General features: G+C 37.6%; 1 protein-coding gene across 3 annotated transcripts in view; it reads right to left on the bottom strand.

Moving 5' to 3' along the window:
• Positions 1–25,595, bottom strand: part of pard3aa (par-3 family cell polarity regulator alpha, a) — a 363,711-nt gene that overhangs the window by 117,554 nt on the left and 220,562 nt on the right. For 2 of the 3 annotated variants that reach the window (XM_056738007.1, XM_056738009.1), the window contains 3 exons: positions 18,591–18,774; positions 9,474–9,622; positions 7,544–7,588 (listed from right to left, as the gene is read on the bottom strand). In XM_056738007.1, the coding sequence (XP_056593985.1) occupies positions 7,544–7,588; positions 9,474–9,622; positions 18,591–18,774 (378 nt within the window). The remainder of the gene's footprint in view (positions 1–7,543; positions 7,589–9,473; positions 9,623–18,590; positions 18,775–25,595) is intronic. The other variant, XM_056738008.1, reaches the window with a different exon arrangement.

Raw genomic sequence — 25,595 nt, 5'->3', positions numbered from 1 at the left:
TAAGTGAATGCATTATGAGCCAATATAACTGTACTCACAGTAACCAATATTAACTACATGCTTAAAAAACCATATTGATCATTGTTAGCTAAGGCATTTACAAATGTTAAAAAATGTTACCTTATTGTTAAGTGTTGCCATGATTTTTTAAAAGGAAATGCACCAAAACATTACATGACCCTGACATATGCATTTGTGCGATTCAAACCAGTCAAAAGAACTACCTCAACAAAAACTCTTTTTATAATATCACAGTATGCCATGGCATATCATAGCTGTCTTTATTCTGACTCCATGTGATGAAATGTATTAAGTATCCTAGATGAAAAAATCACGGTGGGTTGACTATTCTGCGAGTGTCAATCAAACTCCCATTATCATACAGACAAAAATATGTTTAAAGACAGCATATGGAAAAGATATTAAAGACGGCATATGGAACAAACAGAATTCATTGCATGTACGGAAATATTTGTAACAGCTAAATTTGCACAATTCAATTCATTGGCCGTTGTTAAAAAAGCTTAATTTAGCTCCCAGTGTAAGCGTTATTGTGTGTATAATTGTGTATAAGCCATACGGAACAGACTCTGAAACAGTTGCCAACTACCCAAAATGATCAAAACCACCTGCACGATTGGGATAAAATAGTCCCATACAATATATCCCGAACAATAAACGTAGATAAATGCTAGCATGCATGAGTGCTTCTTCAACACACCCTCAAGCGCATTAGGTTTAGTGATGTATGATACTGCTGCGTAGGATATGAAACCTTTCAGATGAACTCAGATGATACATTAATGTAAGTCCAGCTGTGCGCATCTCATTGAAATGTATAGCGTGACGGGTTGGCATGTGCGCGTTCTAACACAATTAGCATGCAAATGATCTCTAAACAAACGTTAACCAACAGCAGCTCTGCTGTCCTCGAGAGCGTAGCAGAGACTGTTATTTCCATTCGCCCGCATAGCCCGAATGGCCCGTTTCGTGTTAAAGACCTTCGCGACAGGTATTGATGGAAAAAGTCTCGGCTGCGATGCTGAAAACGCAACCCCCGCTACCTCTGTTTGCATTTAATGTTCTCCCACTTGGACAGCCGTAATTATTTTTCCTATGGCTGCTGTTCTTTGTTTAGATTTGGCTAGTGAGGCGAGACTTGAAGCATTGGCGGGTCTGTCAGAGAACGCCTGTGTGAGGTTTTCTAGAACCGTGACCCTGAACCTGCGATCGCGTGGTTGGGCACGATGATATTTCACATAAAATTAGGTCTGAAGATATTGATATTAAAGACGGCATATGGAACATGGTTCTTTCGTTGAGGTGCTTAATCAATGACGCAGGTTTCACTTCCTTGGAATTCCACTTTGCCATTTCAGCAAATCTAAACTGGAATCCTACATACTGTCAAAACACAGCTGTCTCTCAATCTTTCTATTCCTCGTTCTTCTCAGATGATGCGTTACGGTGGACTCGACTGTTTGGACGGAAAACATCTTCCCGTAGATTCCTGACTTGTTTTCAGAGCTCTAAATGGAGCGTGTTCGGTGCCTGCTGAGCTCCCGGACGAAGCAAAAACAGAGATTAGCTAAGCAAAATAAACCCCCTACGCCGCAAGAGAAACAATTAGAAATCTATTACCTCCTCGTGAAATAGGAACAGCGCTTCTGAAACATTGGCGAGTATGTAAACGAGAGACACAGAGGAGAAGGAGGGTTTGGTAATGATTACAGGTGATTTGGGTAGTCATTGGAAGGCAGAGCGCCAGGACTGCGGTGTAATCCAAACTAAAACCACAACTGTTATCATTCTTTCGCAACTGGTAGCAACATCTGAGGCGCTTTTAAAACCTTTGTGATCCTTTAACCAAGCAAACCTGCACTGGGGAGGCCAATGGTTATCCAAGCCAGCGCCAATACTGAGACTTGACTAAGATTTGATTCTTAATTTAATGAACATTTTGCCAGCGCAAACACAGTTGCTTGGTGGCCTTGGTTGTCTTTAAGGCACTGTTCCAAAATGACAAAAAAGGCCTCGACAAAGTTCAATTTCGAGCCATGTGTTTTGTCAAATTTGGGGTAACTCTTATAAAAAGATTCCAATTAAACGCTTTAAAGTAATTTTATACAAACAATAACGCTTTTTCATATTTTTATATACAATCAATTTGACTTTACAATTCATTTCAGCTTTTTTTTAATTAACAAAATAAGCCAACTGTTTCCAACTGTTTTTCAAGCTGTATCAACTTACCAGTTTTTACAGTGTATAGTTGACATGGCAGCATTTGCACCACAGCAAAGAATAGAAGACCACATAAAAATGTTGGTATTTAATTTAGCAAAGGTTAGGTTAGTATAGTAAGTTGTTACCACAGAGTAAATTGTTTGAATAACGAGAATGTAAAAAATACGTATAAATAAAAATAAAAACTTTTTTAAGGGACAGTTCACCCAAGAATGAAAATTCTCTCACAAATTACTCTAGTTGTTCCAAATCTGTATAAATGTCGTTGGTCTGATGAAACAGAGAAAGGTATTTGGATGAATGCTTGGAACCAAACAGTTCCTGGTCACCATCGTCTACCCTAGTAGAAAAAATGACAATGGTAGTCAAAAGTGCCCCGGAGCTGTTTGCTGAGCTACATTCTCCAAAAATCTTCTTTTGTGTTTAAAGGACAAAAAAAATTGAATATTTTTTCTTTCTACGGTAATCACTGGTGTCCAAGAACTGTTTGGTTGTGAGCATTCTTCCAAATATCTTTCTCTGTGTTCTTTAGAACAAAGAAATGTATACAGATTTGGACAAACTCGAAGGTGATTAAATGATGACAGAACTTTCATTTTTGGGTTATTAAGGTAACCGATACATTTAGTGTGCTTAATTTTCAAAAAACTGTATCGAAAAGTTGAGATATTATAAAAGTCCATGTCCTGTGTTTAGGAGACAAAATGCTGGCTATAAATTAGCAAGACTCAGGAGTCAACCATAACCACAAAACAATTGAGGTGGAAATAAAGGTATGACTGAGAAAAACGCTTCAAAAGTAGTGAGAGTAAAATATTCGTAAAAGACCAAAAGGGCAAAACTGGCCACAGTTGAAAAACGCTCATAAAGGATGAAGTCATCTTGTGAACGCTGCAGCACACAAATGAAGACCGTCTCTTTCCACTTCACTTAAAGCATCTATTCTCGTATGTGTGGGGTGTGGGATTCTTAGCTTCTGTTCATTACTGTAAGAAATGAAAGAATCAAGCAAGCCTGCCGAGCATATGAAATGACATTGTTTCCAATATGCCAGAGAATCATTCTTAATCAACATGTGAACATGAGCCTTTCAAAGCTTATGTGCAAATCTGAAGTTCAGGGGCTCAAACACAAAGACATTGAGCACATAAAGCTCAGGCAGATGGCACGGTTCAAGGAAACACAAATCTACATCTCTCTGAATCTCAGAATAATCAAACCACTAAGCCTGCTCTGTATTCTGCGTCAAGGCATTATATCGTCTTGATGCAAAGCAAGTCAAGGACCAGAAAGCTTGCCATTGCTTTTGTGTCTCGATGTGTTTGTGTGTGTGTGTTTTTAGAGGATTTTGACAGGCAACCCTCAATGGGTCAAACCTCTGTATGATTTATATCACATGTCATATACGCTCATCCCTGCGCTCTGGGTTTTCTCATCTAGGCATGAATGAGAGAAAAAAAAGAGATACGTTTACAAATAGATTACAAAATGGGATTTCAATAGCACAGCCATGGTACTTTCATTATAAACAATGATGTATTTGATATATTCTGATGAAAATGCCATAGTAATTTGATATATACCACGATACCTACGGATGTACATTGTAATCGAAGCTATGTCATAAAAAGCATGACACATCACATAAAAAAGAAGAAAAACTATAGTGCAAGTAACACAATATTATTCTAAGTATTTCAAAGAAAACAATAGCATAGTAAGGCACTTGAGGTATCGCTATGGGTATTTACAAATTAATCGTTTGTCCTGATTTTAGAAAAACTATTTGTATTCTGTTTTAAATTATAAATATTAATATGAAAAATTTAAATAATATTTTATTAAAAGTTTGTTTTCTGAATGCTCGACGTTTCACTATAGGACGGTATATTTGTAAACTATAAAAATACATATTTTATAATCCTAATTATTAAAATAAAGTTAATATTTATCGGTCAGAATCTAGTGTTGCACAAATTTACAATTTTGCCTTAAGAGCCACAATGGTTATAAACACTCTCTGACTTCCTTCACATAGTATTTTAACTGTGATCCATTGAGCAAGAAAGAGAGAGATGAAGTAAACAAAACCAAAGATAAAATTGAATAATAGCATTTATTTATTTTCAATTTAAAAAAATAGTATTAAAATCATTATTGTGACGTTTTGGCCACGGTAATCATAGTCTTCCTGAACATGGGATGTTGTGACAGCCCTATATTGTATCTTTAACAGACATAATAATTATTTCAATATAAAACACTACTTATGCAGAACAATGAAAGAAAAGGCATTATAATGTCCCTTTGGTTTTTCCACAGTTCTCCTTTGTAATGCAAAAGTGAAAATATAAGAAGCGAAGAGAGATAACAACTCCGATGACATATCGATATAAAAATAACATGCACATCTCTTTAATTATCAAAGGCCACAAAGGCACCTTGTGCTCCTGGGTGCTCAAGAGTGATTACCATTAAATGCTAAAAGAAAGCTCATTTATGCGATGAATAACCGGCGGTTGTTAATTCAGGTGCTGTGGTCGTGCTATTGTTAAAATGGCTGAGCAATATTCGTATGAGTGATCCTCGAGCTAACACATCCCAGCATTGGTGTATAAAAGCACAATCCATCGCTCCTAATTTTATTCAGCGATCTGCAATTTAATGCATCAAGTTAAAAGGGTGATTAGGCTTAAAATAGCTCGGCAGCCGCCAAGGAGGTTTTGTCCTGGTGTGTCCAGGAAGATTGAAAGAGTCTCGGGGTTACAGTTATTCCTGCGTGTACTGGATTATTAGTGGACACGAGGATGTCCAGGTTGTCCCTCCCTTCTTTACATCTGTCCAAATGAACGCAAATACCGCAAGCCGATAAGTCATGGCCATGTGCATTTGGCGTAATGATATCAGTGATGCTCAAAATCTGCTGTGCCATCATCAGCATTTCTGCTTAATCATGAAACTGTCAGACGGCAATATCATTATTACACGTCATGTCTAGTTACACACCGGCACTCCATAAATCTTGGAGCAAATGTCTAGCTGCTTTTGGACTGTTCGCTGTATGTTGGCTGCCCTCGACCGCAACTTTATTAGGTCGTAGAAGCAAGGGACACGGTGGATTTTACACAGCTGAGGTTGTGGTTCTAGTAATTGAACATAAACTGAAATCCTGGTGGTAGTTCATTACAGTTGAGTGGTTTCAGGTGTATAAGAACTTCACACTCTGTCGACTGGCTATCTAAGACATATTGCACAGACAAAATGGCAAGAGTTGACTGTTCGGTGATTGGAAAAAGTCAAGTTGAATAGGTATTTTACTAGAAAAAAAAGAATTTTCTTACATTCATATACTTTTGTCTTGTTTTCCAGTATAAATACAGTGTGTGGATAATTATTTTGCAAGTTGATATTGCAGTATGGCATTCTTCCTGTGGCTCAGTGGTTAGAGCATGGCACTAGCAATCCCAAGGTCATGGGTTCGATCCAGAGGTATTGCATAAAGTCAGAAACAAAAGTATAATACAATGCAATGTAAGTCGCTTCGGATAAAAGTGTCTGCGAAATGTAAATGTCTTTTTTGACACGTTTTATCTGTAAAAGACAACATGTTTAATAGTTATGCACACCTGAATATAAAGCATTTTTCACTTCCAGCATTTCTTAACCATTATATATCACTTTTGAATGAATATACAGCATTAATAATATTCTGCATGAAAGGCAAAATAACAAAAGTTATTAAATATTGTTTTCTAAAAATATTAAGATCAAGTGAGTCGAATTATAAAGAAGCAGAAATATCTGCTAACTGGCTAAGAAAAATAAACTAAAAAACTACTTAAATAAAGTATATTTTTCTTTGGCTTATAGTTTTCTTGTTTTATGCAAAAACTTTCTCAATTTGATATATCCTGTACATATGTTTAGTGGACAAATATACTGTACATGTGTCCTATGGTGTGACAGCAGAAACAAAGTGTTAATAATATATCATTAATATGTATTTTATTTTTACAGTCAAATCTGCAAATGTCTAGAAACAAAAGACTATTGTTTCTCTATCTGACTTCAGTGAAGATCAGTCTGGTCTGTTTTCTCCATTTTCTTTCAGAACTATCGCTCATCCCTTGTCTGCTCTATTTCTGTTTAACATATACTACTGTACGTCTCGCCATGCGTCTTCCTCTTATTTCATACGACACCCTTCTGCCTATTACAAGTTGCCTTTTGTTTTTCTCACTTGCTATACTAAAATCTCACACAGAATGAATGATGACAATTTTCAGTTCTGGCAGAGTTCTCAACTTTTTCACTGTAATTATTTCAAATCACCTCATTACTCAGTCTAAAGACCATATAATGCGACTCGAGTCTGTGGGTTTGTGTTCATACAATGGAAGTCAATGGGGTTTAATGATGTTCGGTTACCGACATTCTTCAAAATATCTTCTTTTGTGTTAGGCGGAAGAAAGAAACTCATACAGGTTTGAAATTGCATGAGGGTTAGACAATGATAAGACATTTTAAATTATTGGGTGAACTAATCCTTTTAAAACCCTTTACTGTACCTCCTTCATTCAGCACACCATGTGTTCCCTGTGTGGTTACAAGAACCGTGAACTCCAAACGGATGACATTGATGGATTAATTGTAGAAAGCCAACAGGCCTGCCTGACGTGGGTCTTTATTTCAGATGGAATTCCAGCAATCCCTCCTCTCACACACACACACACTTTTCCATCCCAGTACCCCTCAGCATAATTAATGTTTTCTTTCATCACATTCCCTGAAGAACAGCCTGGATAAGCTTTGCTTTCCCAAAAAAATGTGTTGCCAAAACATCTATTTAACATCACAGCACTATAACACAATAGGAAACAGAAAGAAACACCCTTTGATGGCAATTACTTCAAACAACTTTCTTAACAAGCAAAACGCACACAACCTTTTGCTGTAGATTCATTTGGTAACAGTTAACACCTACTGATAGACAAGAGGGCCATTTTTAGAGGATTTTCCAAACGCGGATTAAATTTGTTGCTAATTTCCACCATCATTGGTGGTCTCTGGTGGTTTATGTACAGTAGGTCTGTTCCAAAATCTAGTGAGCTGCATTGTTGTACTGACTACACAGGAAACTGCTTTCTAAATCTTTACTAAAGTGACCTATTAGATACTCACTCAAGTTTCAATGACACTTGCACCATTTGAAGCCCACCAAAATGAAATCCCAACAGACGCACAGATCCAATGTTGTGAGGTTAGTGTGATGAGTGTCCCTGATCGGTTGCCTTACCTTCTATCGTCTCTTTGCGGGGTGTGAGGTTAAACTCGTCGGCTACTGTTAGGGAGGCATAAACAATTGTGATTGGTTAATGTAAGACGATCAACCATTCCCAAACCCATGCAACCATGCATCTCATTAAATTATGCAAATTTGTAAGGGCATGAGCCATAAGAAGTATGCACATCACTGGGTCAAAGTGAGACAGACAGAGTTGGTCAACGTGGAATAACCCATGAGAGAGAGAGAGAGAGAGAGAGAGAGAGAGAGAGAGAGAGAAAGAGAGATCGAGAGATCATAAGCATGCATATCTCTCTAACAATAAAAACATTCAAGCATTTAGCAGGTTTCAATGCGTTAGGTGATTGCTTTCAGCTCCATGCGTAAATGTGTAACCAATTCCCTTTTGTCCCTCTTATCACACGTGGGGGAGACATCGAAAGTCAGACTTTTTAGCATAATTTCTCCATGGTGGCTTTATCAGATGTCTTTAAACTGTTACTGCAGATCGGGTTCTCCTATTAAACGGCAGCGAAGAGCAATAATATACACTTAACCAGGCTCGTAGGAAGTAAGGGCGAGTGACTTAGTAGTTTTAATGAGTAGAAAGGACGGGGCGTAATGCTTTCGTATCTGGCTTTAAAGAAAAATGATCTTTCTTTACAGTTTCAAGTTACTATAAAAAAGGAATTTATAAATATCACATCAAGTATTATTTCACATAATATACTGCGTTTCAATTGGTTGAACGGTATTTTGCAGCCTTAACGTTGTTAAAGGTTAAAGGTAATGACAAAAACTGTGTAGCCTGTTAATTGTCAACCGTCCCGTATACGGGACACCTAAGTTTGTGTCAATATTGTGCATGTTATTTCTAATCGAATCATGACAAACTATTTATCATTGGAAGGGTCTAAGACTCTTAAATACAGATTTCTTTGTTGTTTTTTAAAAGAATTTATGCAGGGAGACTAATTGATTCTTTTTTATAAAGAATGTGCTTAGATTTTTGTTATCCTTTTGCGACACGTATTTTTTTTATAAAAGAAAAACAAACTTTTTTTATTTATTTTTTATATGAAACCTAGCAAAATACAACTATATAATACAAATACATGCATTTGTGGGTACAACTTAAGTGTCAAAAGAGGCAGCTGTGGTGGCGTAAAAGTGTACTGAGTAAAGAAAACTGCACCTCCTAAGTTTACTCTGTATATATGTTTACTCTGTTAACTAGTACAGACATAAGTGTTTTATCATTGGACATCTTTGTACTACTTTGCAACTTTTTTACAACGTAGTAGAGTCCTAACATCCAAAGATCAATTTGTCACATTACTTTCCACTGAACCATGCTCAAATGCATATAAAGAACACTAAACTGTGCCTTCATTTATTATTTATTATTATTATTTCTTTATTATCACATCTTCCACCCATTTGACCTTTGCTGCTGAATGTAAAGACTACGCTTCTGGGGGAAACATGTCCCAGGTGTGTCTTATATTTCTGACTCGACGGGCATCGGTCATGTCTCAAGGGATCATGGTCCTGATGTTGACTGAGGATAAAAGAAAGGAGGCGAAAGATGAAAGAGATGTTTTATCTCCTCTGATTAGCCACCCGGCCATGCGGCAAAGGCCACAGGATCCCCTGAGAAGGGGCATGGGACTCGGGAGTGATGCCTCACGCTCTCAACAACCCTGACCTGTCCTAGAGTTCCTGCCCACCCGTCTGGAAGTAAGAACTGAATTAACCGGCCGGCTTCATGGATTTACAGAGTTTTAATATATAACAACTACCTGTTCTCTACACTTTCAGGTTTTGTATAGTCATCAGCCAGCAGATACACTGCACTGCTCAGTCGGTAAGGAACAGGAAGTAGCAAGGCAAGAGACAGGAAGTGGTTCTAGGAATTGCAGAATTCCAATGAGAATGTTACCTAGGTCCATACTCTTCGATTTGCGATTCTTGATCAAGTCTAGTTGAGCAGCATCTGCGTATTGTTTGGTTCGCTTTTCCGACATGCTTTGCCGACCGAAGCCCTCCCGGAGAAACATGTCGTCCATATCTGCGTCAGGACTGAGTGAGCTAAAACACAATGAGAGAGGAAAAACACATTACAATTACACATTTGGCACACGTGTTCACACAAAATTCGAAATACAGTTGAGATTATTAACTTCAAGCTTTATGAGTTGAAGAGGAACATACATTAAATGATATCAATCAAATGATCTGAATTTGCTTTGTGCATATTTGCACTAATATTGGTTGAATGAAATTATTTTACATTTCACAAATGCAAACAAGGCTTTGAGTGACAAACCTTCAACAACATTAGTTGTCCGGTGCTTTTTTATTCTGAACATTACAACCCATCAAACTTACTATGTGTCTCTCACAGCCTTGTACCATACATACAAATTTCCCACATTTCTGGATTAAAATTGGTTTCAATTTTATATTACACAATTAAAAAAGCTAAATCTTGTTCTTGAAGAAGAAGACAGAGATAGCTAAGACAGAAAAACGAAGAGATACAGATGTTTTTCAGCAGGGGTCCACTTTAGACAGAGCTCTAGTATACAAAACCCCATTCAGCCAGCCACTTTAAAGCTCACTTATCCTCCATCCCTGAGGCAAAAGCATGCTTTACCTCTAAAGAATAAACAAGGCCCTGAATTAGACCTCTATCAATCCCTACAGTAACAAGATGCACAACAAACAAACTGAGGATGTATTATTCATCCCTCAATACGTCACGACACAAACTCACACAGCATGTTCCTAAGTAAAGATAAGGACATGTTGCATATGCAACGTTATATAGCTGTATTTTTAAGAAGGATAAACTAGCCAATATGTTTCTATTATTTATATAAGAACGTAATGTCAATTATTTCTTGCTGCTTCTATTAACAAATGAACATCCACATGAGTTCTGAGACTAATTAATCTTGACATGTTTTGACTTTTCATAAATAATCCTAGAAGAATCCTATTTGCATTTTTAAGCTGGAATCTGGTTTATTAAAAGTGTATTAAATCATTTCTGTTCACGTCAACGGCCAACACAACAGCTGTCTGGAGTGTTCGTCAAGTTTGTATTTTCATCTCGCGTGAATGTACCTCAGCGTACCATAAAACTTTTCTTCAAGTTTTTCTTTGAGTATAAACACTTAAAAGCAAACGTTCTCTGCTTTGACAGTTTAACTATATCCGATGTTGGTGTAACTTTACAACGTCTACTTTCAAAGCAATGCGACATTTTTCAAGAGGAGTTTAAAAAGGCATTGGAGACATTTTTCTCACCACATATTCTCTCATCCTAAACAAATGGAAGCACAGGCAGACACATCTTAAACTGCATCTCAAAGTTGCGTCCCGGGGATTTTGAAAGTGTCAAAACACAGTCGTAGCTCATTCCTGTGTGTCGCATGCTAAAATCCCACACGCACGATTAAAAAAAAACATTTTCTTTTCTCGTATTTTTTTCCTTTTATTGTTTTAAGGCACACATCCTTTTACTTGGAGAGTGTTTCTTGCTGTTTGTAATTCACTGCAGACCAATAGGAGCTCTGTTGTAAATCGTGAAAGCCCGCCTGAACTTTGGCAACAGCATGGATGCGAAACAATGTTTAAAGGATACAAACAACTTGCAAGATATTGAGACTGCAAAATAAATTCTCCACAAATAATAGAGGCCATTATATTACACCAGCTTGGTCTGCTTTGGTTGTACATGTTCGATACTGATCCGTTTCTCGACTACTGAAACACTGCTGTGATCAAAAGTGTTGTGCCGATGAAAGCGCTCGACGAGGATGTGACACATGGATGTGTGGGATGTGTTTTATTAAGGGTAGATGTGTGTTGTTGGTATTGATCTTGACGTTATGATGCTGGATTGTATGTGTGCAGATATCGACTGAATGAATGTAAGCAAATACAGGAAGATAGATGAGACCTATAAGGAAGATGAGGTCAATTCAGTCTCTTTAGACTCTCTCATTTTAAACCCAGTTGTAATTATTTTTCTCTCCTGTAGCATATTAAATACTGCAAATAGAGACTCTCTCACACACACTTACTGCTCTCTTACTTATTACTCGCTATGAGATAAGCAGGTGTTTTTAAGATTTATTGTAATTATTTTTTTTTTTAAATTTTAAGGTTAGATAATTTGAATAAACATAATAATATGTAATGTCATGTTATGTTATGCTATGCTACGTATGTTTAGCGCTGTCAATCGATAAAATCCCACATCTGAATAATCACACATTTTCCTGTGATAAATCTCACATAACATTCATGTTCTTAAATACACTTTTACATCCAAATTAATGTAGAAACAAGAGATTTCTTTAACAACTTAATTTTATGAATGAAAGCCAACATTCTGATATTAGTCCTGCAACTGATGTCTCCATTAAATTGATGATTTTTTATTTATTTAAAAATTAATAAGAGCTATCATGTCTAATGCTGCGTTCCCACCAGACGGGAATGAAGCGTTAAGCGCGAGTGATTTACATGTTTAGTCAATGCAAAGACACAATAGGACATACCGCGTTGCGAATGACGTGCCGCGAATGGAGCGTTTTGGGTGATTTGACATGCCTGACGTGCGATTTGCGCGAGTTAAAACTTCACGCCGCGTTTACCAATCAGGAGCTTGCTCTTGTAGTGAAGTGATTATAACGTAGCAGTGGAGGCAGAAATCCGAAAAAACAATGGAGAACAAAATCATTGTTGATATATGTGGATAGCCGGAGCTGTACGATGCATCTTCTTACTTTTATAGAAACAGGAATAAAAAGGATCTTGCTTGGAGGAAAGTGAGTGAGGAGGTCGTACAATCTGGTAAGTTGTAAAAAAACGCTCTTTACTCAATTTGAGCTATATATATAAATATACATATAAACTAAATCCGCCTGGCAGAAGCCCCTACCAAATTCGCGTCTGTTGTGAAGTGAATTTCACGTGGGAATGAAGCATGTAAAATGTTCAAGTGTCCAACTACGTGCAATTTATTTGAGCAAGTCACGTTTGGTAGAAACGCTCTATAAGAGGTAAGAAATATACAGAAATTGAATTTTGAAATTAAATTAGATACAGAATTAAAACTACAAAAGACATTGAATTATTTTGTTATTTGATTGATATTAATGACAGGAGTCACAGCATGCAGGTTTTTGAATGTGGATAGACAAAGGATGACCAAATTAACGGATGCTTTGTTAATTGCGTTAAATATTTTGACGTGTTAATCCAAATAAATATTTGCATGCATTAATGCGCTGCGATGAATTACATGACATTATATTACAAAGCAATCGAGTGATTGAGACATCTGAGGTCGACGTTTTTGTATGATGCCTTAAATTGTTCTGATGTGTTTTATTTAAAGAAACTAAAAATAAACCTCTGTTCTCAATTAAAACAACGATTCTGTGTTATATGCATGTTTGCGTATTCTAGGAAGAGTATTACAAGTGTAATGCCAGTTGACAGAAATTTGATCCCCAGTACGGTGAAAACTCTAGAGAGTATAATGTGAAAAACATCTGGGAGGTGAAAATACACAACAGAGACCGGAAAGTTGCAATATGTTGAAGATGTTGGAACAACAGCACACTGCTGTGCTATGTTAATATTCATATCCAACAGGGATCGATTAGCATTTAGGGAAAGGAGAAAGTGTAATTAACAGTACAGCACATGGCAGCATACAGCGTAAACAATAAAACACACACAAGAGAAAGGGTTTTCTATTCTGGGATATACAATGAAATACATTTACTGTGAAATGTTTGCGATAGAACACATATAGCGAGGTACAAACTGACAAATAACCCAATATACACTCAACCGGCTATATATAAACAATGAGTGTTTACACAAGGTGGTTGTGTCGGGCGCAATGGTCATTCAACAAACTGTACACAACAAAACAACTTTGCGTTTAAATGATTTCATTAGGTAAGAATAAGATATGGGAGACATTAAACTAGCACAGCTATAAAAATCATGCAGATAGGACGCATGGGACAACGGTCAATTATAAACTTGAATGGTCATTATAAAATAATACATGACTGTGAACTGCTGCAGTTGACCAATCAGAATGAAGTATTTCAAGAGGCACGTTTAAACAGGATTATAAAATAATGACATCACACGACCCATGGCATAGACCTGTTCAACGATAGACCTGTCATCACACTCGCTCGCTCACTCACTCACTCACTATATGTATTTTAACATTAAACATATTTATTAATTGTAACATTTCTTTAATGTAATCAATAAGCATAGTCTCAAGACATGCAAGGCTGCTTTAATGCAACATGCATGCATTCATGACCAACACACACATGTGCACAAACAAGTGGTTGCTGAATGTGTTGTTGTACAGTAACTAGGTCACTTTATTTATGTGTCTTGTGTAGATTGTGGTTTGGCCTTCCTAAAGGACCATTTGTCTTGCGAGTAGCCCTACTAATGCGTTAATGAGGGATACGCTTCTGTGCGTGCGCCCATAAACAGCTGAGAGAGGGCATCCTTCATGAAAAGAAAGAAAGAGAATGTATATGGCTACGACTGGAAAAGCACACTATTGTACTGTGTTTAATATTTCTGCAGTATCTGCCCATTATGCAAATGTTCTGTATGTGTGTAATGCCTGGATGACCTACTGCACTACATTTAAAAGTGCAGTAAACCGAGTACACTGCATGAAATAGTGTATTGTATTCAGGGTTGCCAAGTCCTCAGGTATCCAATGGAATGGGGCTAACTGTTTCAGCAGGTTGTTTTTTATTCAAGTGGAAGGAATTCAATTCATCAGCAGTTAATGTTGTTTTGTGTTTGCTATTAATGTGGTAGAATTAAGTAATAAATAAGCCTTTTTGTATTAATGCACAGTTTTTTTCGTTACTTCCTACATATATCTTGCAAGTCTCTATAATGAAGTCTATTTGTACAAAAAAATGATTTTGACAAATGACATGTATTTATGTGTGTGGCGCTCCGTGGTGCGGCAGGGTTTTTGAGGCCAGAGCTGTAGCGGAGCGCCACCACCAGACACCACATGGCGCAGCTGGTGTGTGTACCTTCACAGAAAATAATAAGGGTTTATTTGTTAACATTAGTTAACTACATTATTAGCATGACTAAAATGACGGCACAGTGATAACCAAGAGATGTAAGCAGCACGCCGTGTCTAAAAGGTGTCCGACTCCTAACACGGTAAAATGAAGTAATTTATGAAGAGAAAGTGTGTTTAAAACTACTACTATACAGCAGTTTAATACACAATTGTGAGTAAGGCATTACAAGGACTGTAAAATATGTTTTTGTAAATAGGAGTCAAAGACACAAATGTTGAGTATTGGTATTTGGTCTGAAGTCTAGTTGGGCTTGTTTTGGGCTAGAACTGATTGGACATCGGTTTGGTTTATGTGACGCAAACCTGGCAACCCTGACAGTATTCCACAATATGCTTAGTTGGATTGTTGACAAAACTGGATTATAAAAATTCACAATGAACTAAAGTATGTAGTGTACAGTAAACTAGTATACCATTCTGAACACCATACGTATGTAAGGTTTTGGTAGCACCCTCCAGTGGGTGTAACTGCAATGACATCTGTTTTCATATATGTGTATAAATGCACAATCATTGAAAGATATGCATGTGTGTCTTCTACTCAATTAATTTAGTCATAAATCTGCATGTGGAGTTTATAAAAATGTGTGAGAGCGAGAGAGAATTGTGAACGTATAAGGTCTCTGATGCATGAATAAGTCAGACTAGCCTGAGGCAGTGCTGATGCATACTTCTGCCAAGTGTTTGTATGTGTATGCATATGTGTTTGCATACATGCGTTTGTTTGTGAACAACAGCACAGTCACAGTCTTAATCACAGAGGACAAACATATGACATCACATAAACAAGAAAATACAGAATTGAAGTAATTTATTAGAAGAGAGAGACACGGATTATGAAAAGTACTGTGGGAAAGAAAGCCAGTTTTCTCATGGGACTGAGGTAAGAGAATGAAAGTGGACAGAAATGAATTGCTGAGGTCCCTTGTTTTAGAACCCACTTTTAGTCTAACAGGCATGAAATCAGGGACACACAAACACTCATGACCTCTCTAAAACGGCATACATTTTATATAATCCATGTAAAATTGATTGAATAGCATAAATGGTATGAAAAGGTATGGCGCTATTACTAGACATAAATCTTCCTTTAATAGGGAAGATTATTGAAAATGTTGTTTTTAATCAGCTGAACAACTACTTAAACTCAAATGGATACCTAGACAAGTTTCAATCTGGTTTCAGACCGCATTACAGCACAGTACTCATAAAGATAATGAATAATATTCGTTTAAATTCTGTGTAGTGGAGTAGGTGGGGTGAGAACGTGATACGAGACCGGTGCGCGCACAGCTGGCGCTCATTAACACTCACTCACAAGCCTCGATTCACGTTCTCGCCCCGCCTACTCCACTACATACTGATTCTGGTAAAATATCAGTGCTGGTACTGCTAGATCTCAGTGCTGCATTTGACACTGTTGATCGTAGCATACTCCTAGAGAGAATAGAAAACTGGGTCCGGCTTTCTGGGACGGTCCTCAAATGGTTCAGGTCATACTTAGATGGGAGAGGTTATTATGTGAGTATAGGAGAGGATAAGTCTAAGTGGATGTCAATGACATGCGGAGTCCCGCAAGGCTCAATTCTTGCGCCACTCTTGTTCAGCCTGTATATGCTCCCACTGAGTCAAATAATGAAAAAGAACCAAATTGCATATCACAGCTGTGCAGACGGCACCCAGATTTTTCTAGACTTATTGCCAAATGACTAAAGCCCCATTGACTCTCTCCGCCAATGTATTGATAAAATTAACAGCTGGATGTGCCAAAACGTTCTTCAGTTAAACACGGAGAAAACTGAAGTCATCGCATTTGGAAACAAAGATGAAGTTCTCAAGGTGAATGCATACCTTGACTCTAGTGGTCTAACAACTAAAAATCAAGTCAAGAATCTTGGTGTGATTTTGGAGTTAAAACTTAGTTTCTGTAGTCATGTTAAAGCACTTACTAAATCAGCATACTACCAACATTATTTAAATGATTTTTATGAAAAGCACTATGAATAAAGCACTTGCCTTGCCTTACTAATAACATTGATTATAAAAACATTTCCAACCTTTGAACTAACTTAATAAAATTCCAACTGAAATTTTCTGGAAACCTCACGAGAGACTTGCATCCACACAGGAGATATACATTATTAAACACAAAGGCAGCTCCACAATATGTTTCCACACCCGTTTCATGCCACAAACATTAAACTTAAGTCAAAACCTGGAACCTGGAGAGCACGGCTTGTTCTCACTGCTGGGGCCTGACAGCTGTCCCCATCACAGCGGGACGTTACTGAAAACACCATTACCAGCCTGATTTATTTATCAGCTCTCAAATTTCACCGCTGTGTGCAAACATAATGAGCAGCGATTTGAGCTTTATGACAGACTAGATATCATACAACATTAGCCAGGGTCAATCAACGTTCACCTATGAATCATTGAATGCCAAACATTTTAATAATGCATACGATTATGACTCAGCTTTGTCTGTGTGAAAAATGCATTATCGGTGAAAAATGAGCCTTTGCTTTTGTTTTTGCAGTTTTGATGGGGTGGTGTATCTGGTGCGGTTGGAAGGTGCGTTTGAACACGGCTCTGCAGTTTTTTGCATTGGTACTAAATGAAAGCGGATCAGTCATGACTAGCCATCACATAAGAAGACGTAAAAGTAAATGCAAGAAGATTTCTGGATGATGTTTGAATCTGTGCTAGAAGTACAGGAGATTTAGCTATATAGCCATCAATGTTAAGTCTAATGTTATTTAGGGGGAACAATAAGACATTTATTTTTGGTGCTTGTTCAATTTAGTTCAATTAACTAATACAATACGGTTCTTTAATATATACATTTTAATTGTTAAGTAAAACTTGATTTAATCATTTAAGGACAGGCCAACATACTGTACAGTATACGGAAATGAAGAACAATATCAATATGATGTGAGCATTTGAATTTATATAGTTGTGTATTTTACTACTTTGCAATATCTTACTTAAAGTGTTTATAATGTGATTTGCGACCTCATCTCTGGATTCCTGATTACTATTCGCATATTTCAATAAAATAAATACAGTGGGTAATGTGTGTTTATTGTTGAAAATGATAAATTACTATATATGATAGATTTTTAGATACACTACTCCAAATTTCAATTATGATATGACAAATCTTTAAAATAATGATTAACCTGACACTACATTTTATTATTTTGCACATATAAAACTGGAACATTAATCTTTGAGTGGACTTGCTTAAGTCAATATAAAGGTTATACTTTTCAAATAATGTTATTTAGATTATGTAGGATCATTTTAAAAACACAAAAAAACACACAAAAAGAACTTGGTACTGGGTTTTCACAAACTCACATAATTATAAATATTGTGTTTAAGTTACAAAGGAAAATGTGCCTTTCCTACTAGTAGTTTAAGTAAAAATAACAATAAAGACAAAAAAACATCACTGTTAATAGTTTTTTTTTGTAAATGCAGTAAAAAAAACACGTCAGTAAATCCTAAATTCAATTCACTGTGTGCATCAATATTTTCAAACATGTCTCTATGGACAACTTCGCAAAATGTAAACACTGGGCACTTCCAATTTCATTTTTACTCATTTTATTTTTAAATCTTACATGTATAAAAAAATCTTAAAGATGTTCGTTTAACATTTCGTTTTCGGTTATAAACATTCTGTTGGTTGTATTTTGATCGTTGTGTAGTGTTAAAAAACTGAAACAGGAAGTTCTTCGGGACCAGCGTTGAACCAGCGTTGTTTATATCATCCGAAGTGGTCTATATAACATTAATTTAAATTGATTAAATATAGTAAATTTAATTCAACCCATTATTCTCTTCGAGGTCTCAGAATATTTCCGTTCCTACCTCTCTTCCTGTATCTGGACATCTTTGGGCCAGTCAGACATCTCTGTCACGAATCCCATGTCATCGTGTGAGCTCGATGATGATTGGTCAGACATGCGGGCAGGAAGAACAGGTGGCCTATCATCTTCAATGATGACGGTGTCATCTCTTGGCATGTTCACGGTGGGGGACAGCTGGTAGTTACCTGGGAAAGAAAGATATGACAGTTACGGTGTTAAACCTCTGCCGACTGTTAGTTTTTGAGAGCCGCTTCACTGATCTTGAGGACAAATGTGTATTGAGAACACTAGAGTTTGTGATGGTCAGTGAATGACTTATTGAGACACTTTGGGGAAACAAAACCTCACCAATGCAACATTGAGTGTATTCGGTACTACGGCAAGCAGTTTAAAATGGATTTTCTTGCATGCACGATTACAAAAATATACATACACCATGCTTCTGCTGTCCAATATAAATATTTATGCATTGTACAACAACTTCCGAACTTACATATGCAACAATTACATTTAAATTGGGGTGCATGGTTTACTAACTGCAGGCATTATATGAGGAAACGTAGGTACACATAAACAGATCAACAAAACCCTAAAAACTCTATACAAAACAGATGGAGCATAAGGTAAATTCTTGAGCACGACAGGCCAAATCCACGTGTTTACGATTAAAATGAGGGATTTTCATCCAAACGTGAACTTCTGGAGTTCCACTACGTTTCTTTCAGCGTTTGTTTATTTGAACAATAAGTCATTTTGCAACTTTAGCAGCTTTAAGAGCAATCACGTGTAATTGCTGCTAGAAGAACAACCCTGGCTTTATCCCAGGAAAATATAACTCAAATGTATTTCCAGCGTGCTTCAGACAACAAGTTTACTTTAATAGAAATAAATGAGGGTTTAATGTGTTGTATTATTGGGCTTTAACATGTGTTAGCAATTAATAAGCACTTTAGACAGGACGTATGTTACAAACAGGTCATGTTTTTGGAGTTCACCCTAAAAACTGAAAACAAAAAGTGAATCGGGGTGAAAGAGGTGAGCTTAGCAGAGGAAAAGTCAGGTTTTCATTTCATAATTCAGCTTTTGCCATCTAAGGCTGTTTAGTCCAAAGGCGAATACAGATATTTGATCTTATTGTAATAAATGAAAGCAGCACAGGGTAAAAAACATCATGTCACTGAAATTATACAATTATTATTATTGTTATTAAATTAAAAAAGAAAATTAAAATAGTATCTAATTATTTAATATAACAATATAAATATTATATGAATATTAAAGACAATACAATTAAATATAATATTACAAAAGTCATTGAAGAATAAAATAAAGAGTAAAATAAAATAAAAGACAACCTTTTGTTTCAGCAGCATCTCCAAAGACATGTTATAGTTGCAACATTGTAATGAGCCATTTGTAAACATTAAGCATTGAAACTGGATAACTTGATGTGGTTTTGGATAACATTCTAAGTAATGTACATTAAAAATGCTTTGTTATGTCCGTTTATTGTACGGGAATCAGAACATAGTAGTACAAAGTTGTACTCTTGAGAGTAAACAGAATTACAGCCCTGACGTGTGAGAATATGTTATCTTTAACTCAAACATTAACAGTTTCGTGTGCTAAACTTTCATTGCTTAATCTGTCAACTTGCACACTTGACGAACCACATAAAACATTTATCTGATTTAATTCTGAGAAACAAATATTCACCATATATTCCCTTGAGACACCTGAAGCACATTTTCAGCCAAGATATAGAATTTCAGACAAAGAACAGAGCCAGTCAGAACACATGCCACGTTTGCCAATAAAAGCTTCCTTAAGTTTCATTCGGTTTCATCAACGTGAAGAAAGAAAAGCACATCCCTATGGTGGTTCTCCAGTTTGCAAGGGCATGAGCGAGAGGCCTTGATGCTGCAGGCGGTCCTTCCCTGTGGAGAGGGGTCGGGGTGAAGGATTCGCAAGAGGTTCAGGACCCCAGAGCTTGGATCTCAATGCAACCACTGATGGAGAAGTTACCGAATAGTTGCATCAGCTTATCACACACGCTTTCTCTCTACCAGAAGATCATACTGCAGAGACACCCAGGAGTGGATCAGGAATTACAAAATCCGTCCTTGGGAAAACCTTTGTCATTGCATACAAACAAAGTTTGTGTGTGCGAGACAGTGTGAACATGAATTTCACAGTAGGGTTATTTCATCTAAACAGAAACTGCGAGACATTGCCAAAGCCCAACAGATTACAGCAGTAATACACATGGAATTTTAAAGAGAATAGCATAATAATAGCATCGCAATGAAATTTCAACATGCAAGGAATGACCACAATTAAATCCACACTAAAAAAGATGGTCTTGATAGTGGCGGCAGGTCCACGTGAGGTCATTTTAGCTCATGCAGAACATGGTTTTAATTGGCTTTTACTGCTGAATACATTCATGTACTCGCATTAAAACTGTTCCTTCCTATGACCTTTTGGCACAAGTGTTGAATTCTCTATACAAGGAAAATTCGTGGCATTACTCTAGGCTATGCTAAATGGCGTAAAGGACATCTATAGAAAAGGTCACAATGACACGCAAGTCGTTGACTTGGAAAAAAGAAGTAAAGCAGCTTCCACACTTCTACTGTCATCGACCAATTAGCCATTCATTTTAACGACATCATTGGTCCACCTACTGAAGTACTGGATTGAAAAAATCGGACATAACTCTACTTATTCATCGCAGGAAATGACAAACCGCAAAGGAACGCTTGGTTTATTATAAATTAGGTTGTGAGAAGAGCGGACAAAAGTTAGCTGGCTAATTTCTAAGGATTGTAAAGGTCTAGTGGTGTACCTGCCCTGTAGGCAGCTGGGACTGATGTGTGAGAAAAGCTCTACTGGATGTTCTCGAGAACAGAGCTCGGTCCTGGAGGAAAAAGTGTTAGCGATTGACAAATCCCGCTGACACCCGCTTGGCACCTTGTCTAGATCCATTATCCAGAGCGTGGATGAGAGCGAAGCACGGTGGGGTTAAACGTACTTTAGGACTGCATGAACCGTGAGGGATTGCATCAGCCATTGCAACAACTTAACAACCATGGGAAACATTAGCAAACATGTTCCACTTTCATTTGCTTTTTCAGTATCAGCTCCTTATGACGAAATTCATTGAACAATAAACTTCACAATGAAAGACAAACAATCCACATGTTTGACTTTACACTGGGTGGCTCGAGAAAAAACAAAAAGCTCTTGCCTTGGCCAAAAAAGCTGAACACATTATGTTTTTGTTTAATTGTTGAAGATATCTAAACATTCGCATCATGATTACATCCCGAGGACATTTAATTTAGGTCATCCGAGGGATAAACATCAAGGCTAACGTGCACATCTTTCCCAGGCTGTTGGGTCACATAAAGGAGCCGTTTGTGTTTGTAAGTGCGTCTTCTGTTTAAACCACACAACGAATCAGAAATTCTCCTAGCGGGGTGCTGATGGTGGAGGGCCGGCCACTGTTGTGTTTAATCACACTGTGATCAAACAAACCCAAGTGGAATCTCTTCTTCTTGATCAAATAGAGCCCTCATGCTTGTTTGCTGGGCTTGGAGTCAAGACAATGAATAGACTAATGGGTGAAGAAGCTTTGGACCCTCAGAATGGAGTTTGAATAAACAAACGTTCCTCAATTTTCCTTTCAGAATGTCAGAGAGGTTCAAGAGATCTTTAGGATGCTCAATGGTCAAGTGTCACTCATCGGTGAGGGATGTGAGGCTCATGTTGGCTTTTTTGGTCCACATTCATTCCCACAGTTTCTCAATATGTATTGTCACATGCACTTGTAAACTGTTAAAGAAAATATGAAATATGCAAAGTATCACAGTAGACTTGTGTTAGGAAAGACCAGAGGTAAAAGAACTTGCCCTGGTGGATTCAAAACATCCCACAAAGTTCTTATGATAGAGAGAAGTATGTAAAACACAACACATGAGGCAAGATAGTAAAGAGAGGTCCAATACAGCCAAAAATGCCACTTGTGCCCAAAATCATTGATTTTAAGGTTTAATGTCATGCCAATGATTTGTTTCAGGCATGTTCCAAAAAAGTGTGCTTTGATAAAACGGGCAAGAGATTATTTGCAATTTACAGAGACCAAGATTTCAATCTCAAAAAGGCTTTTAGGAGAGCTCAAACTTTGACATAGCAATTCGCAAGATGCAAGTACGGTTAGTTAAAATCTGGCCTTAACCGAACAGGCTTGCGGGAACATGCAGGTTTGATTTTCCCTCTGTCACTGACAAAATATAATTTAACTTTCGGTAATCCGGTTATCCAAAAAAACTTTAAATGAAATAAATAGGCCAACATGTGGTTTTAATAACAACCTCCAGTGCATTCAGGAATAAAGTCATCAACAATCAGTCCAACTTTTCCCAGAAGCGGGGGAGTAAGCCAATGGTCTGTCATGTCCACAGTGACTTGCTGTGGTCAGGGGAAATCGAGAAGAACACCACTGAGATTGAGGGTCTTTGATGCCACAATCTCACCGTCATGCGTTCCAGAACATTCCATTCCATTCCATTTTCTACCGCTTATACGAACTACCTCGGGTCACGGGGAGCCTGTGCCTATCTCAGGAGTCCGTTCCAGAACATATCTTCCAAAAATATGGGGACCATTCAATGCCATATACTGTAGATAATGAATACATGTAGTTCATAGAGACACATGAGGATGGACTTTCATCAAAAAAATGACATTCCTGGACCTACTTGTGACAAACTGTAGAATGTTGGTTACAGAACAACGGAACCCATTGACTTGCATTGGTCTTGTGTTCATGCAATAAAAGTGAATGGGTATAGCTGTTTTTTTTCGGTTTCCAACATTCTTCAATAAATGTATTCTGTGTTCTGCAGAAGAAAGAAAGTCAAACAGGTTTGAAATGACAAGAGGGTGAGTGGCTGATGACAGCCTTTTTTGGGGGTGAATTTCACTTTAAGCTCAATAGAATTCCTTAAAAATGTTGGTGTTTAAGGAACTGGGGCGGTTCTAAGGTGAGTGGATATCCGGGGCTTAGCCCACACCTCCACATATGTGTTCGAATACATACAGTGGCGTAGCAAGTCAGGTCCGGGCCCATATGCAAATACTTTTAACGGGCCACCTCCATCTGTTCGTGACCGCATTCCGCATTACTGGACATTGGTTGTTTACTCAGGTTTGAATTTTAAAATGTTAATGTGCATCAATTGCACTCAAATAGTAACGACAGACCCCAAGGGAGCACAAACTCCCAAGCACCAGAAAGAGCGAAAAATGCGTCGCCACCAATAGCCCTGTGGTCAGTGCGCCGATGTATAGTGCCGGAGCACTTGCAGCCCGTTCTGAGTTTGATTCCCTTCTCACGTGTCTTTTGCTGGTCCCACTCCCCTGTCTCCAACCAAAGCTTTCCTGTCTTTTCTCCACTCTCCTGTCAAATAAAGGCAAGAAGACCCTAAAATATAACTTAAAGATAGAAAGAGGGCAAAATCGACGCAACCAGAGTATTGCACGTGTTTTTACGCGAAACAGGTGAATGGCCCTAACATTTGATAAAACCGTTTTCAAACATTAAACATTTAGCTACTTACATCTTGCGGGATGTTTCACAGTTAAAGCGGATCTTAACATCATCTTCTGTCCATAACAAATCAAGCCTTCTTTCTTTTGTTTGGCCACCTCAATTAGATTGATATTGACGAGCTCATTCAGAGTCCATAAAAATTAAACTTCATTCCGTTTCGACACAGCAAGGTTAACAAGTAATGTTGTACAATGTACATTATACAATAATAATAATGAGAGTGTAATTCATTATATGTATTAAAATTATTATATGACAACTAATTGGGACAATAAAGACTCTCTACTACACTTAACCTCACCACACACTTAAGAAACAACTTTAAGCCATTTTCAAATATTTTCTTCATTTTGTTGAAAATAAATGCCTGTATGATCTGATTTGTCATGTGAATACAGTTTGGGAAAAGGTGGATTCGATCTTGGACTTATATGTCGCATCAATACTACTCGTCACGCGTCGACGCCACAGAAGCTGCTGGGAGAATAGCGTTGTTTTAACACTCAACATTTTTTTATGAAGAAGGCCCCACTCACATTTACCCATTGATCATAACGCAAAAGACGCAAAATGTAAACGGCCCCTGTGTGATTCGTTCACTGCATGGTAATAAATCATCCGTAGCTTTACTGAAAACTTTCGGGGCTTCAGACTCTTTAGCCCAGCCCCTGTTTAAGAGCAGACTGCCCTAAAATCTATGGGATCTCCAGGCCCTCCAAGAATGATTTCAAACAGCTCTAGACAAAAACCAGGTTTCCTGAAAAGTGTGTGGCACATCGATATCACGGAGGACAGTCACAGGTGTACACTGCTGTCAGGGCAGGTCTCTCCATCCAGACTCTCTCTCTCTCTGTGGTCGCTGTTTAATCTGTTATCTCCTATCAACCCTCCACCTATTAGCATAACAGCTCTCATTATCCTTTAGTATTCATCAGCGGATGAATACAGCGGGTGTCCAAGTGTGACTGGCCCAGACGAACCACTTAAGGCAAGCCGAGGGAGGTTGAGGGGGTGCTGTTAGCCTGATGCAATTCCCTACATATCTCTGTCAGTCTATTCCTGGTACAGTATCGTTCACAAGAGAGAACATATGCTTAGAAAAAACGTACCTTGAGGAAAATAATGTCACAGTGTCAGGATTTATGATGAAAGGGAATTGAACTGTTAAAAATTATTCAGCAGTTTAGTTGTTTCTACTTAAAGTTGACTCACCCTGCAGTTTCTGAATTTGTTCATTCAACTTTACATCTTTACCGTCTCAACTAGTTTGTAAGTTGACTTGACAAGAGTATTTGTCGCCTCGACTTAAAAACACAGGTTGAGTCAATTCAGTAGCAAGCGCTCTAAAGATGTTCGTTGCCCATGACGGAAACTTCTCGGCACAAGATT

This window comes from Triplophysa dalaica, chromosome 23 (assembly GCF_015846415.1).
Source record: "Triplophysa dalaica isolate WHDGS20190420 chromosome 23, ASM1584641v1, whole genome shotgun sequence".
Lineage (NCBI taxonomy): Eukaryota > Metazoa > Chordata > Actinopteri > Cypriniformes > Nemacheilidae > Triplophysa > Triplophysa dalaica.
This window is presented reverse-complemented; position numbering and strand designations above follow the sequence as displayed.